General features: G+C 36.8%; 2 protein-coding genes across 5 annotated transcripts; both read left to right on the forward strand.

Moving 5' to 3' along the window:
* Positions 1 to 744: 744 nt before the first annotated feature.
* On the forward strand, positions 745 to 4986 carry LOC127125997 (pentatricopeptide repeat-containing protein At4g13650). 4 transcript variants are annotated; one of them, XM_051054857.1, is made up of 4 exons: positions 745 to 895; positions 980 to 4193; positions 4279 to 4514; positions 4664 to 4986. In XM_051054857.1, exons 1-2 carry the CDS (start codon positions 785 to 787, stop codon positions 4085 to 4087), a joined length of 3219 nt encoding a protein of 1072 aa, XP_050910814.1. In that variant the 5' UTR covers positions 745 to 784; the 3' UTR covers positions 4088 to 4193; positions 4279 to 4514; positions 4664 to 4986. The 4 variants fall into 4 exon arrangements, with proteins under 4 accessions (XP_050910814.1, XP_050910822.1, XP_050910827.1 ...); XM_051054865.1 differs by having other exon boundaries at positions 4669 to 4986; XM_051054870.1 differs by having other exon boundaries at positions 4279 to 4487.
* Positions 4987 to 10352: 5366 nt separating this feature from the next.
* Positions 10353 to 11465, forward strand: LOC127098119 (uncharacterized). The gene is made up of 2 exons (XM_051036628.1): positions 10353 to 10853; positions 11019 to 11465. Exons 1-2 carry the CDS (start codon positions 10353 to 10355, stop codon positions 11463 to 11465), a joined length of 948 nt encoding a protein of 315 aa, XP_050892585.1.
* Positions 11466 to 11769: the final 304 nt, after the last annotated feature.

Consider the following 11769-nt stretch of genomic DNA (forward strand, 5'->3'; position numbering starts at 1 on the left):
GAACGGAGCGGAATGGAGTGGAACGGAGTGGGACGAAGCAGAATAAAGCAGAATGGAACGGAGCGAAGCGAATGTCTCATTCCATTGTTTGAAAATTTTAGAACGAAATAAGACAAGTTGTTCATTCCGCCCAAATTGGAGGGAAAGAAATGTGGTGGTAAGTGATGAAATATAATGGAACCCATTCCACTCCATTCTGCTTCGTTCCATCGAATTTTAAATGATCAAAACAATGGAATATCATTCTACTCCATCCCATTCCGCTCCGCTCCATCCGATTCCATCAATCCAAACAAAGTCTTAAGGGCAACTGTTTTGGATCGACCAAATGCCTAATAAGACCAGACCCACTCATCTCGCCCGCTCCATTGAGTTCAAGGGTACATTCCAAGAGGCTTTCAGGTATATAATCTATAATCTCCCCTCTCACTACAATTATCTTGAACCTTAAACTGATTTGGACATTGAAATGTTATCCATGCAAGCATCCCCTTTTCAAAATGCATCATGATCACAAACTTCAGTTCAAAAAATTGCATCATCGAATCCCTTACAAAATTTAATTTCATCGTAACTTCCACAATCGTCTCTATTTCTAATTCAGCAAAGGAATATATATATATATATATATATATATATATATATATATATATATATATATATATATATATATATATATATATATATATATATATATATATAAAAGAATTTTTTTTGGAGCTTTTATGACAAAATAGAGGTGTAAGTAAAAGCTTCCAATACAGATTAGATAGATGTTAACGGTATGCTTTCTTCTTCTCCCTTTTCTCTCCGTTCCTTCTTCTTCTATTCTCAACTACCATTCAAATTCAACCATCATTCTTTCACAACCAAACCCATTTTCAACAATTACAAGGTACTTCCAAATCACCAACTACTATGTTACCTTCATGCTTCTTGTTCTACTGACAAAACAAGTTTGTGTTTTTTTTTTGTGCAGTTTCTTTGTGTAAATTTGAGTTTTGCAGCATTCAGCAACACTGCATTAAACTATGCACACAGTGATGATGAACTTCCCGAGAAGGAGAATGATAGGGATGATGCAAATGCCAGTGGAATTGGTTTCTTGCATCTCATGGAACAACGTGGTGTTCGTGCTAATTCTCAAACTTTTTTGTGGTTACTTGAAGGTTGTTTAAATTCTGGGTCGTCGTTTACTGATGGTGTGAAGCTTCATGGGAAGATTCTGAAGATGGGTTTTTGTGATGAAGTGGTTTTGTGTGAACGTATTATGGATTTTTATCTTGCATTTGGTGATTTGAATGGTGCAGTTAAGGTGTTTGATGAAATGCCTGTTAGAACTTTGTCTTGTTGGAATAAGATTTTTCATAGGTTTGTTGAAGAGAGGGTGACAGGTAGTATTCCGGGTTTGTTTCGGCGGATGATGAAGGAAAATGTTAAGCTTGATGAGAAGACTCTTGCTGTGGTTTTGAGGGGTTGTAGTGGTAATGTAGTTCCTTTTCACTTTGTGGAGCAAATACATGCTAAGGCTATAACACATGGTTTTGAAAGTAGTCCTTTTATATGTAATCCTTTGATTGATCTCTATTTTAAAAATGATTTTCTGAATTCTGCTAAGAAAGTTTTTGAAAATTTAAAGGTGAGGGACAGTGTTTCTTGGGTGGCTATGATATCCGGTTTATCGCAAAATGGGTATGAAGAAGAAGCGATGCTTCTGTTTTCTCAGATGCACACATCAGGAATCTGCCCCACCCCATATATTTTTTCGAGTGTGCTAAGTGCCTGCACAAAAGTTAATTTTTTTGAGTTCGGGAAACAGCTCCACGGCCTTGTTTTGAAGCAGGGATTCTCTTCCGAAACATATGTTTGCAATGCCCTTGTAACATTATATTCCCGTTCAGGGAATTTGATATCTGCAGATCTGGTTTTTAATGCAATGTTACAGAGGGACAGAGTTTCGTATAACTCACTCATCTCAGGTCTAGCGCAACAAGGATATAGTGATAGAGCTTTAGCGTTGTTTAAGAAAATGAATCTCGATTGCCTAAAGCCTGACTGTGTTACGATTGCAAGTCTTTTGAGTGCCTGTGCATCAGCTGGGGCTCTTCCGATTGGAAAACAATTCCACTCGTATGCAATGAAAGCTGGAATGATTTCTGACATTGTTGTGGAAGGTTCATTGCTTGATCTTTATGTAAAATGCTCTGATATAAAAACCGCCCATGATTTTTTCATTGCATCTGAAACTGAAAATGTGGTGCTGTGGAATATGATGCTTGTAGCTTATGGCCAGTTAGACAATCTGAACGAATCATTTCAAATATTTACGCAGATGCAGATAGATGGCATTGTACCTAATCAATTCACATATCCAAGTATTTTGAAAACTTGCACTACTTTGGGAGCTATTGATCTAGGAGAACAGATTCATACTCAAATACTGAAAACCGGCTTTCAGTTCAATGTGTATGTCTCTAGTGTGCTTATTGACATGTATGCTAAACACGGAAAACTGGATACTGCCTTGAAAATCTTTAGAAGACTAAAAGAAAATGATGTTGTTTCGTGGACAGCTATGATTGCTGGGTACACACAACATAATAAGTTCGTTGAAGCTCTTAACCTCTTTAAAGAAATGCAAGATCAAGGGATACAATCTGATAATATTGGATTTGCAAGTGCAATAAGTGCATGTGCAGGTATCCAAGCACTTGATCAAGGAAGGCAGATTCACGCACAGTCATGTCTATCTGGTTATTCAGACGATCTTTCGATTGGTAATGCACTTGTTAGTCTTTATGCTAGGTGCGGCAAAGTGCGAGAAGCATACTCTGCTTTTGATAAAATATTTGCCAAAGATAATGTGTCATGGAACTCATTGATATCTGGTTTTGCACAAAGTGGATATTTCGAGGAAGCGCTGAAGATATTCGCTCAAATGAATAAAACTGGACTAAAAATTAATTCCTTCACATTTGGCTCTGCAGTTTGTGCTGCTGCCAATGCTGCTAATGTTAGAACAGGGAATCAGATTCATGCCATGATTAAGAAAACTGGCTATGACTCAGAAACTGAGGTTTCTAATGCTTTGATCACACTATACGCAAAATGCGGTTGTATTGATGATTCCAAGAGACACTTCTTTGAAATGCCCGACAAAAATGAGGTTTCTTGGAATGCGATGATTACTGGTTATTCCCAACATGGTTGTGGATTCGAAGCACTTAGCCTTTTTGAGGATATGAAACAGCTTGATGTATTGCCAAACCATGTCACATTTGTGGGAGTTTTATCGGCATGCAGTCATGTGGGTTTGGTGGATGAGGGAGTTAGCTACTTCCGATCGATGAGCGAAGCTCATAACTTGGTGCCAAAACCTGAACATTATGCATGTGTTGTGGATCTTCTTGGGCGGTCTGGTCTCTTAAGTCGCGCAAGGAGGTTTGTTGAGGAGATGCCTATTCAGCCAGATGCAATGGTGTGGAGGACCCTTTTAAGTGCTTGTAATGTTCATAAGGATATTGATATTGGAGAGTTTGCTGCGAGTCATCTTCTGGAACTGGAACCGAAAGATTCAGCAACATATGTTCTTCTTTCAAATATGTATGCAGTGTCTGGGAAATGGGGGTGTAGGGATCGGACAAGGCAAATGATGAAAGATCGGGGTGTTAAGAAAGAGCCTGGCCGTAGCTGGATTGAGGTTAATAATTCCGTTCATGCATTTTTCGCTGGTGATAAAAATCACCCACTTGCAGATATGATATATGAATATATCAGCAATCTGAGTTTTCGAGCAGCTGAAAATGGTTATGTACCACAGTGCAACAGCCTTCTCAGTGATGCAGAAATACGTCAAAAGCATCCAACCGAAATCATTCACAGTGAGAAACTGGCAATTGCTTTTGGATTGCTTAGTTTATCTAGCTCCACTCCTATACACGTTTTTAAAAATCTCCGTGTTTGTGGGGATTGCCACAACTGGATTAAGCATGTCTCTCAGATATCAGACCGGGTGATCATAGTGAGAGATTCATATCGCTTTCATCATTTCAAAGTCGGCAGTTGTTCGTGTAAAGATTATTGGTAAGACTGAATAAGCTTGGCCAAAATAAAGACTCCCTCAAAACTTGTGGCGTGGACCACAATTTGTGACAAGTGCGGAAGATAGTTTTTATCGGTGGATCATACCTTTGGTAAGATCTCTATCCCGAAATTGTTGGATACATCCATTCTATACATCCAGAGGCCTAATTTTTATTTCCAAATTTCTTCCTTCAGTAAACTCTGAAAACCCATTCCGTGGAGGCAGCACCATCGTTGACTGACAGAAACCATCATTACAGTGAACATAGATGAACACCGATTTTTAAGGGAACTACAGTGGCACCATCAACATGTTTTGACTGCGAAGGACTCTGAGGGTGACAGGATGGATGGTGCGGTTCGCAAGGAACAACATGAGCAATGGATTCTTGATGCCTTGTAATGTGGGTGACCTCTGCTAGCTCATTGTTGTAAGCTTTTCAGCAGCCTATGTATAGTTCATCTTTTTTACTCAATTGTCCCCAGGCCTTTCTACTAAGTTGCCGGATTTATGATTATGTTTCGTGCAAAATCTTGCCATGGTCATTTTCTAATGTTCTTTCATGATTTATGCAACTAGGGAAGAAATGGGAGAGCTTTTTCATTTTGTCATGAGGATGAAAGAATATAGGCATCTCTTGGTTTAGCTCCACCTTGTGGCCGATGTTTATTTTGGTGATTGTTGTGAAGAGTTGAATTGGAAGTATAGAAGAGCTTATAAAAAGTATAAGAAGCAAGCATTCTCAAAATATATCAATGTCACAGAGAGATCACAAGAAAAAGAGAGCTATATAGGTGAATTCTTTCCAAATGTATTGAAAGTGAGTTTTATAATACAACAGAACTAACATAGAAGCTATTTATACATGGTTTTCAAATCAAGATTCATATTGTGAATCGTGATGTAGATTTATTCATGTTTTGTGATATTTATCTTGTACATAAATTTTCTTTTTAATTCTTTTTAACTTTTTATGCAACAAATTTCGTGTTTTTGCATTGTAATGCAGAGCCAAACAAGCATTCTGAAAACTCAAGAGTATTTAGATGAGAGGTAAGGGATCTCTTTTTTCTCTTAATCAGAGATCTTGAGTTTGAATTAAACCTAAACACATATCAGTGTTAAATTTTTTTGAGAGAATTTTTTTATTTTGAACGGAGAATACATGGTTTATAAAGGTTAATGTCTATTTTTCCTCTGTCATATGGATCATTTTTGAGAAAAACCGTGTAAAAGAAGTTTAGATTCTCTCTCTGACTTATGAAGATTTGAGCATTTAACTTGTTACCCCATATTTTTATATTTTCGAAAGTGTTCTTGCTATTATTTACCAATTAGAATTTACTTTTTTTCAAAAATTTTCACATTTACTAACATGTTAAAAACAAAATTTACATTACAATTTTTTTTTGCATTTTTTGAAAATCAAACACTTTTATCGATATTTTGTAAATTTCTCGTGAATATATACTGAAAATTTTGAAAATTTCAGTAGTTTCATGGAAAACCCCAAAATCATACCGAAAATTATTGAAATATCTGGAAAGCTACCAAAACTTCTGGAAATTTCAAACTTTCAGGTATAACGGAAATTTTGTCCATACGCATAATTTTCGGTAGTATAAAATTTTTGTTTTACTTGTGTGGTCCAAAGTCGACATGGTCTTCTACATATTCCTTTACAAATTTTATACAGTTCTTCACCACCGACGCAATATGTTTTTTATATAACAAGTTTAATTTAAATGTTTTCTCGTCTCTATGATACCGATAGTTTACTTTTTATATGTTGTAAATGACAAATATTTAAGTCTTAATCTGAAGTATTAACATGTGTCGCGGTTGGAAAATTACATAATCGCCATCATATTTTATTTGTTCCTAAGAAACAGGGAAATAATGATAAAATCTAAAAGTAAGGATAAGACGTCAGAGTTCAGGAGTCAATTAAGTGAGGGGAAGATGTTAGGTACCCCTCACCTCCATTGTACTTTTAGGGTTAATATATTCATCTAAGGGATGTTTGTCTATTCATCTAATTTTCTGCTTAATGCTTTATTTCATTTATTCACAAGGAAAATATGAAGTTATTATTTTAATAAAGAAAAATTTAATCAGGAAAGAGGACAAAGAAAAAAGTTTTTGTTATTGTACTCGACATAGTGTTACAACGCTGTGCCTACATACCCTCAAGCAATATGAAGGATTACAGTATCGTAGTTCGTCTAGAAAATGATTGTGTGTTTGTTGTTTTTGGTTTAGGAAAGATCTCAACGCATCGGGGGTGGAGAAAAGTTTACTTGAAAAAGGTCTCCATGCACCAGGACAAAGAACATTGTGTCATACCCCAAAATTTGCCTTCCCCTTTTGCTTTTCATATGATTTATGATCTTTAATTAATCTGCATAATCATGCCATATTCATATATATCATTCATTCACATTATCATTTTTAAAACAAGCATCATGGATTCTTAGGTCTTTTGTTTTTTATGACAGACATGAAATCAAACTGATGGAATTTTGGTGGTGCCTCTAAATGAAGAGGGTTATCATTGAGATTTTGATCAAGAAACCCTAATCCTTGGTGCTTGAGATATTGGTTTGTGAAACCCTAATTTTTTCGTTCTTGACACTTGTGGATCATGTTGTTGCATCTTGATCTTGGGATTGATTGTAGAACCCTAATTCATGGGAGGTGGTCCTTAATCACTATGGATTGCACCATGATATTGATCTTTGGAGTTAATTATCAAGTGTGATTTTGGTCAAAGCAAATGTCAACTTTAGGTTTGATTATCTTTGACTATGAGATCTTACATGGTTATGTGTTTGGTTGATTATTTGGTCTAAAGCATTATTATTCAAAGTTCATCCAAGAAGGGCATTACAAGTTCCTATTCACAGTTAAGATTCAAAGTTAAGAATCAAAATCAAGCTTGGAGGAAATTCATTAAATATCAAGGTTTTCAAATTCATTACAAAGGTTATCCAAGATTCATTACAAAATAGCCATTTACAAAGTCATTACATAGATACAAATTCCAAAATACACAAAAAATGCACGTTTGACCTACAATTGACTTTGGTCAACTGTTGACTTTTTTGGCCAACTAGTTGACCAAGGTCAACTTTTAAACCCTAACCCTAGACCCCATTATTTGCACAAGATATCAGACATTACTTACTCAAACTCCATGCTTCATGATCATCAACCAAGTGCTTGATATGCTTGAGATTAATCCATTTTCACATCATCAAACCCGCACTAAACAAGAACAAAACATTCAGCTTGACTACACCAACAATCCCAAAATCCTAATGTTAGCATTACATTGCATAATCAAGCACCATTCACCATAAGCAAGTCTAGCAATACCAAGTTCAATGGTAAATTGATTCAAACAACCCAACATTTCATCACATACATGCATCACACATACAAATTCATTACAACTTAATTATCATCTGGATCAATCAACCGATCAATAGCTAAACTAGTCTTGGTTCCAAGCAGCCACACTAGAGATAACCATGAATCCATCAAGCAATGCAAATGGTTCAAACATCATAACATGGCAAGAACATAAAACATACTTATTTTATCCCTAACCAAGAAACATAGCAAACCATTCAAAGATTCAAATAAGATCCACTAACAAGGTAACCTTTCTCATAACTAGTTCAAACATGGTGGTTAATCCATATCTAGTTGCATAGCATGTTCGACTTAGCCCTAGCTAACAGTTCCTAAACAACTCAAGATAACATTCGTCTACAATCATGGTTCAGTGGCAATTCAAGCAATCATAACAGTTAAGGCATCCTTTGATTAGCACTTGATTAACCTTAATTTTAGAAATTAGTATGCATGATAGCATGTTAGTATCTTCATGAACTAGTCCCCTAAAAATCCATGTGCTTTCATAACTTGATCTTACTCTTGATTGATTAAGTTGATAAAAGTTTTCTTTGATCAACTAATCCTTTCACATTATGTCTAATCCCTCTGTCCAATCAAGTGATCAGAAGCCTCTTGATCACTTGATAGGACTGGTCTTCTATACTTGCAATGCATTGGACATCCCAAGGCCTCAACTCAAGTTTAGAACTTCACACTCAAGTCAAATCAAGATTGGACAGTCAAGATATTGCAGACAGACAAGACATTAGGACTGGAGCACTATTCAAGCACAACAAAAAGAATACTCTTCAACACTTGTCAACCATGATGATAATTACACGCCACAAGCCTTAAGCAACAAAGAATGATGAGAGGTATCATTCCTATCCTTATATAGAGTACCTCTGCGTACAGGGTGTAAGCTCTAGTCATTCAGATTATTCACCTTCATTCATAGACTTTAGTGCAATTCGAATCAAATGATTGATAAGTCTACCTCCCCATAGATAACACATCAACTCTTCATCACTCCAACACTTCAACATTGCATCATTGCCTCATCAACAATACTCTCTTCTTTGGACCAAACATTGCGTTCTTTGGACTTCCATACATTCTTTGGATTAATCACCTCATGGTTAAAGACCCGTCTCTGAATCAAAATTTTCACGCGTCTCAACTCTCATGCATTGCCCTGTGGAGTCTTATGCTTTGGAAAACCCTTTTTCTTTTATTTTGCCCTGTAGAGTTACATACTATGGCAACTTTCATGCATTTCCATATGCAGCCTCATGCTCTGGCAAAAGCCTTTTCTCTTATTTTTTCCCTTTGGAGCCTCATGCTCTGACGACTCTCATGCATTGCCCTGTGGAGTTACATACTCTAGCAACTTTCATTCAGTGCCCTGTGGTGCTTCATGCTCTGGCAACCCCCTCTGTAGGTCTTGATCCCTGGTTCTAGGCAAAATCCTACATTTCTGCATTATCCACATTCTTTGATTCAGACATACTCCTATATGGATTCAAACAACACATTCTTGGTTCAAACCATACTTTCACCAGACACATATAACACTCTTACAATTCAAACCACACTTTTATTTCTTGCATTTCTCTTTCTTTTCTATTTCAATCAACTTTTTCTTTTATTTTATCAGACAAACCCTTTTTTAAAAACAATTTTCTTTTCTTTTCATAAAAGAACTTTTATAATCCATTCCTTAGTAGCCAGACTAAAATCTTGGAGTATCCGAACTAGGATCAAGTCAGCTAATGTCTACACACTTCTAGGATGCGGTTATAACTGTTCCATAAATACAACCAATACACACTTATTTTCTACCATGAACTACGAAGCTCTGATTTCCTTATTGCACTACGAGAATACGTAGGCACAAGGATTCAAATCCTTGGCGAGCACCCTAATTATTAAACCTTTCTTTCCCTTTATCATTAGCAAGTAATCTTTAGATAGTAACACCCATTCGAGCAAAGAATAATCAAAATGGTTCCCGCTGTGTACAACATATGTGAGGGATGCTAATATCTCCCCCTTACATAACCGACTTCCTTACCCATTTCTGTTCCCCTGGGTTTTATCGATGTTTTCTCTTTCGTCTGGGAATAAATAAAGTTCGATGTCGACTCTATTATATCTTCGAGTGTGCGATGCACTCAGGTATTTTTCGCGGTGCGACAACTGGAGACTATGTTGGGGAGTCCATAAGTAAGTAAAGCCTAGTTTTGGTTGTTTCCTTGTTTGTTTGGGTGTTTACCTTTATTCTTTACTTGCTTTATATTTATGTTATTTATCGCATTCTTTATTTCTTTAAATATTTATATTCCTTATACTCTGGATATTTGTTATACTCTCTGTTGGGTTGAGACCATGCTACATGAGAGAAAATCTCTATACCCGAGCTTTAGCACAAACACAAGATATTATTGTGGCTAGAGTCATGTTGAACTACTTGGAGTTAGTCCTCGATCATGGTCAACACGAGACGTCACACCTAGAGTAGATCCTTTTGGGAGTACCATTGTCCGATGAGTCATTCGTCCCAGGAAATGGTATCTAAATTTGGGTTCATGACTCTAGGGACCTTTTTTGGGTTACCTTTGAAGACTAGTACATACCTGTGATGGGATATTGGGTTTTTGCAGGAAACCAAGACCCTACATTCCTTTGTTCTCGTGTAACATCAGACCTTTGAACCTACACCGAGCAGTGTTTACAAATTATCCAGAATATGCTAAACCTTTGAATCCATGATGATTGCATTGCCATTACACCATATCAAAATTGATTTTAGCATGTGCATTTTTAGGGAATCCTTAGTCTGTCATTTATAGTAGATCATTCAATTATGCATAAGTATGACCGAAGAAACACATATCAATACAAACTCAGGGAGTGTAAGCTTGATGAGCTGAAGAATCTTAGAGCTCTTTTGATTGGTGATCACAGAGATGCCTTTAAGAAGGCATGTGGTAACTTGTTGGGTTTTTTGTTGACCAAAGAAGATACCATAATGATTCTTACCTTCGCTCAGTTCTACGACCCCACTTTGAATCGCTTCACTTTCCAGGATTTCCTTTTAGCTCCCACTCTAGAGGAGTTTGCCCATACCCTTTGTATTCCTGTTAGAGATCAAGTTCCTTATATGAGTACATATGATTTTCCAGAATCTGATGTGATTGCTCAAGCCATTCATCTCAAGAGGGGTGTGGTTGAATCCAATCTTCGTACAAAGGGTAACATCATAGGGTTTCCTTCAAAGTTCCTCATTGAGAAAGCCACTCTATTTGCTAATAATGGAAGCTGGGATGTTTTCTATGCCATCTTGTCTCTCCTCATATACGGTTTGGTGCTCTTTCCAAACATTGACGGCTTCATTGACAAAGTTGCTATCACTACCTTCATCTCAAAAAATTCAGTGCCCACTCTTCTAGATGATGTCTTTTTCTCCATCCATTGGAGGAACCAAAAGAAGGATGGAAAGATTAATTGATGTATTCCTTTACTTTACAAGTGGATCTTGACTCATTTTCCAAGAAAAGGACCTTTTGCCGAGAATGTGGGAGCACTGGAGTGGTCTCAGAGGTTGATGTCTTTGAACGGTGATGATATAGTATGGTACAACCATGATTATGATGGGGTTGAACCTATTTTTAGTTGTGGTGATTTTCGGAATGTTCCTCTTATTGGTTCCAAAGGTGGATTGATTAACTACAATCATGTTCTTTCAGTTTGTCAGTTGGGTTATTCGTTAAAAGAGAAGCCTGAAGACAAGCAGTTCGAAGAATTTCTTATAGCTAAAGGGATTGATAATTCTGAAATGCTAAAGATACACCGTGCTTGGAGAAAGATTCATCGTATTAGGGGAAAGGAACTTGATAAACATAATTGTATTGAATTTGGGCCTTATACAGAATATGTTAGAGCTAGAGTCAAGACTATGAAGCTGCCGTATCCGTGAGAACCTTCTATGAGTCTCAAGCCTACTAGACCTCCTATGGTTTCTGTCTCTGAAGTAGACAAGCTCAAAGAGACCATCAAGTTGTTAGATAAGGAGAATTCCGATCTCTGATCTGACCTTGGTAAGCTCACACTAGAGAAGGAAAACTTGAAGTTCAATCTCAATCAGAAGGGAGTGAGCGCTCAGAGCGGTTAAAGAAGTTCAAGTAGAACAGAACAAGAGAAGGAAAGTGGGTGATGTTCTAAAGGGAACCTATGAGGGCCTCTCTTCCAAGAAGAAACAACTCGTCGATTCTCAATATCAA

This window comes from Lathyrus oleraceus, chromosome 1, assembly GCF_024323335.1.
Source record: "Lathyrus oleraceus cultivar Zhongwan6 chromosome 1, CAAS_Psat_ZW6_1.0, whole genome shotgun sequence".
NCBI classification, from domain to species: domain Eukaryota; kingdom Viridiplantae; phylum Streptophyta; class Magnoliopsida; order Fabales; family Fabaceae; genus Lathyrus; species Lathyrus oleraceus.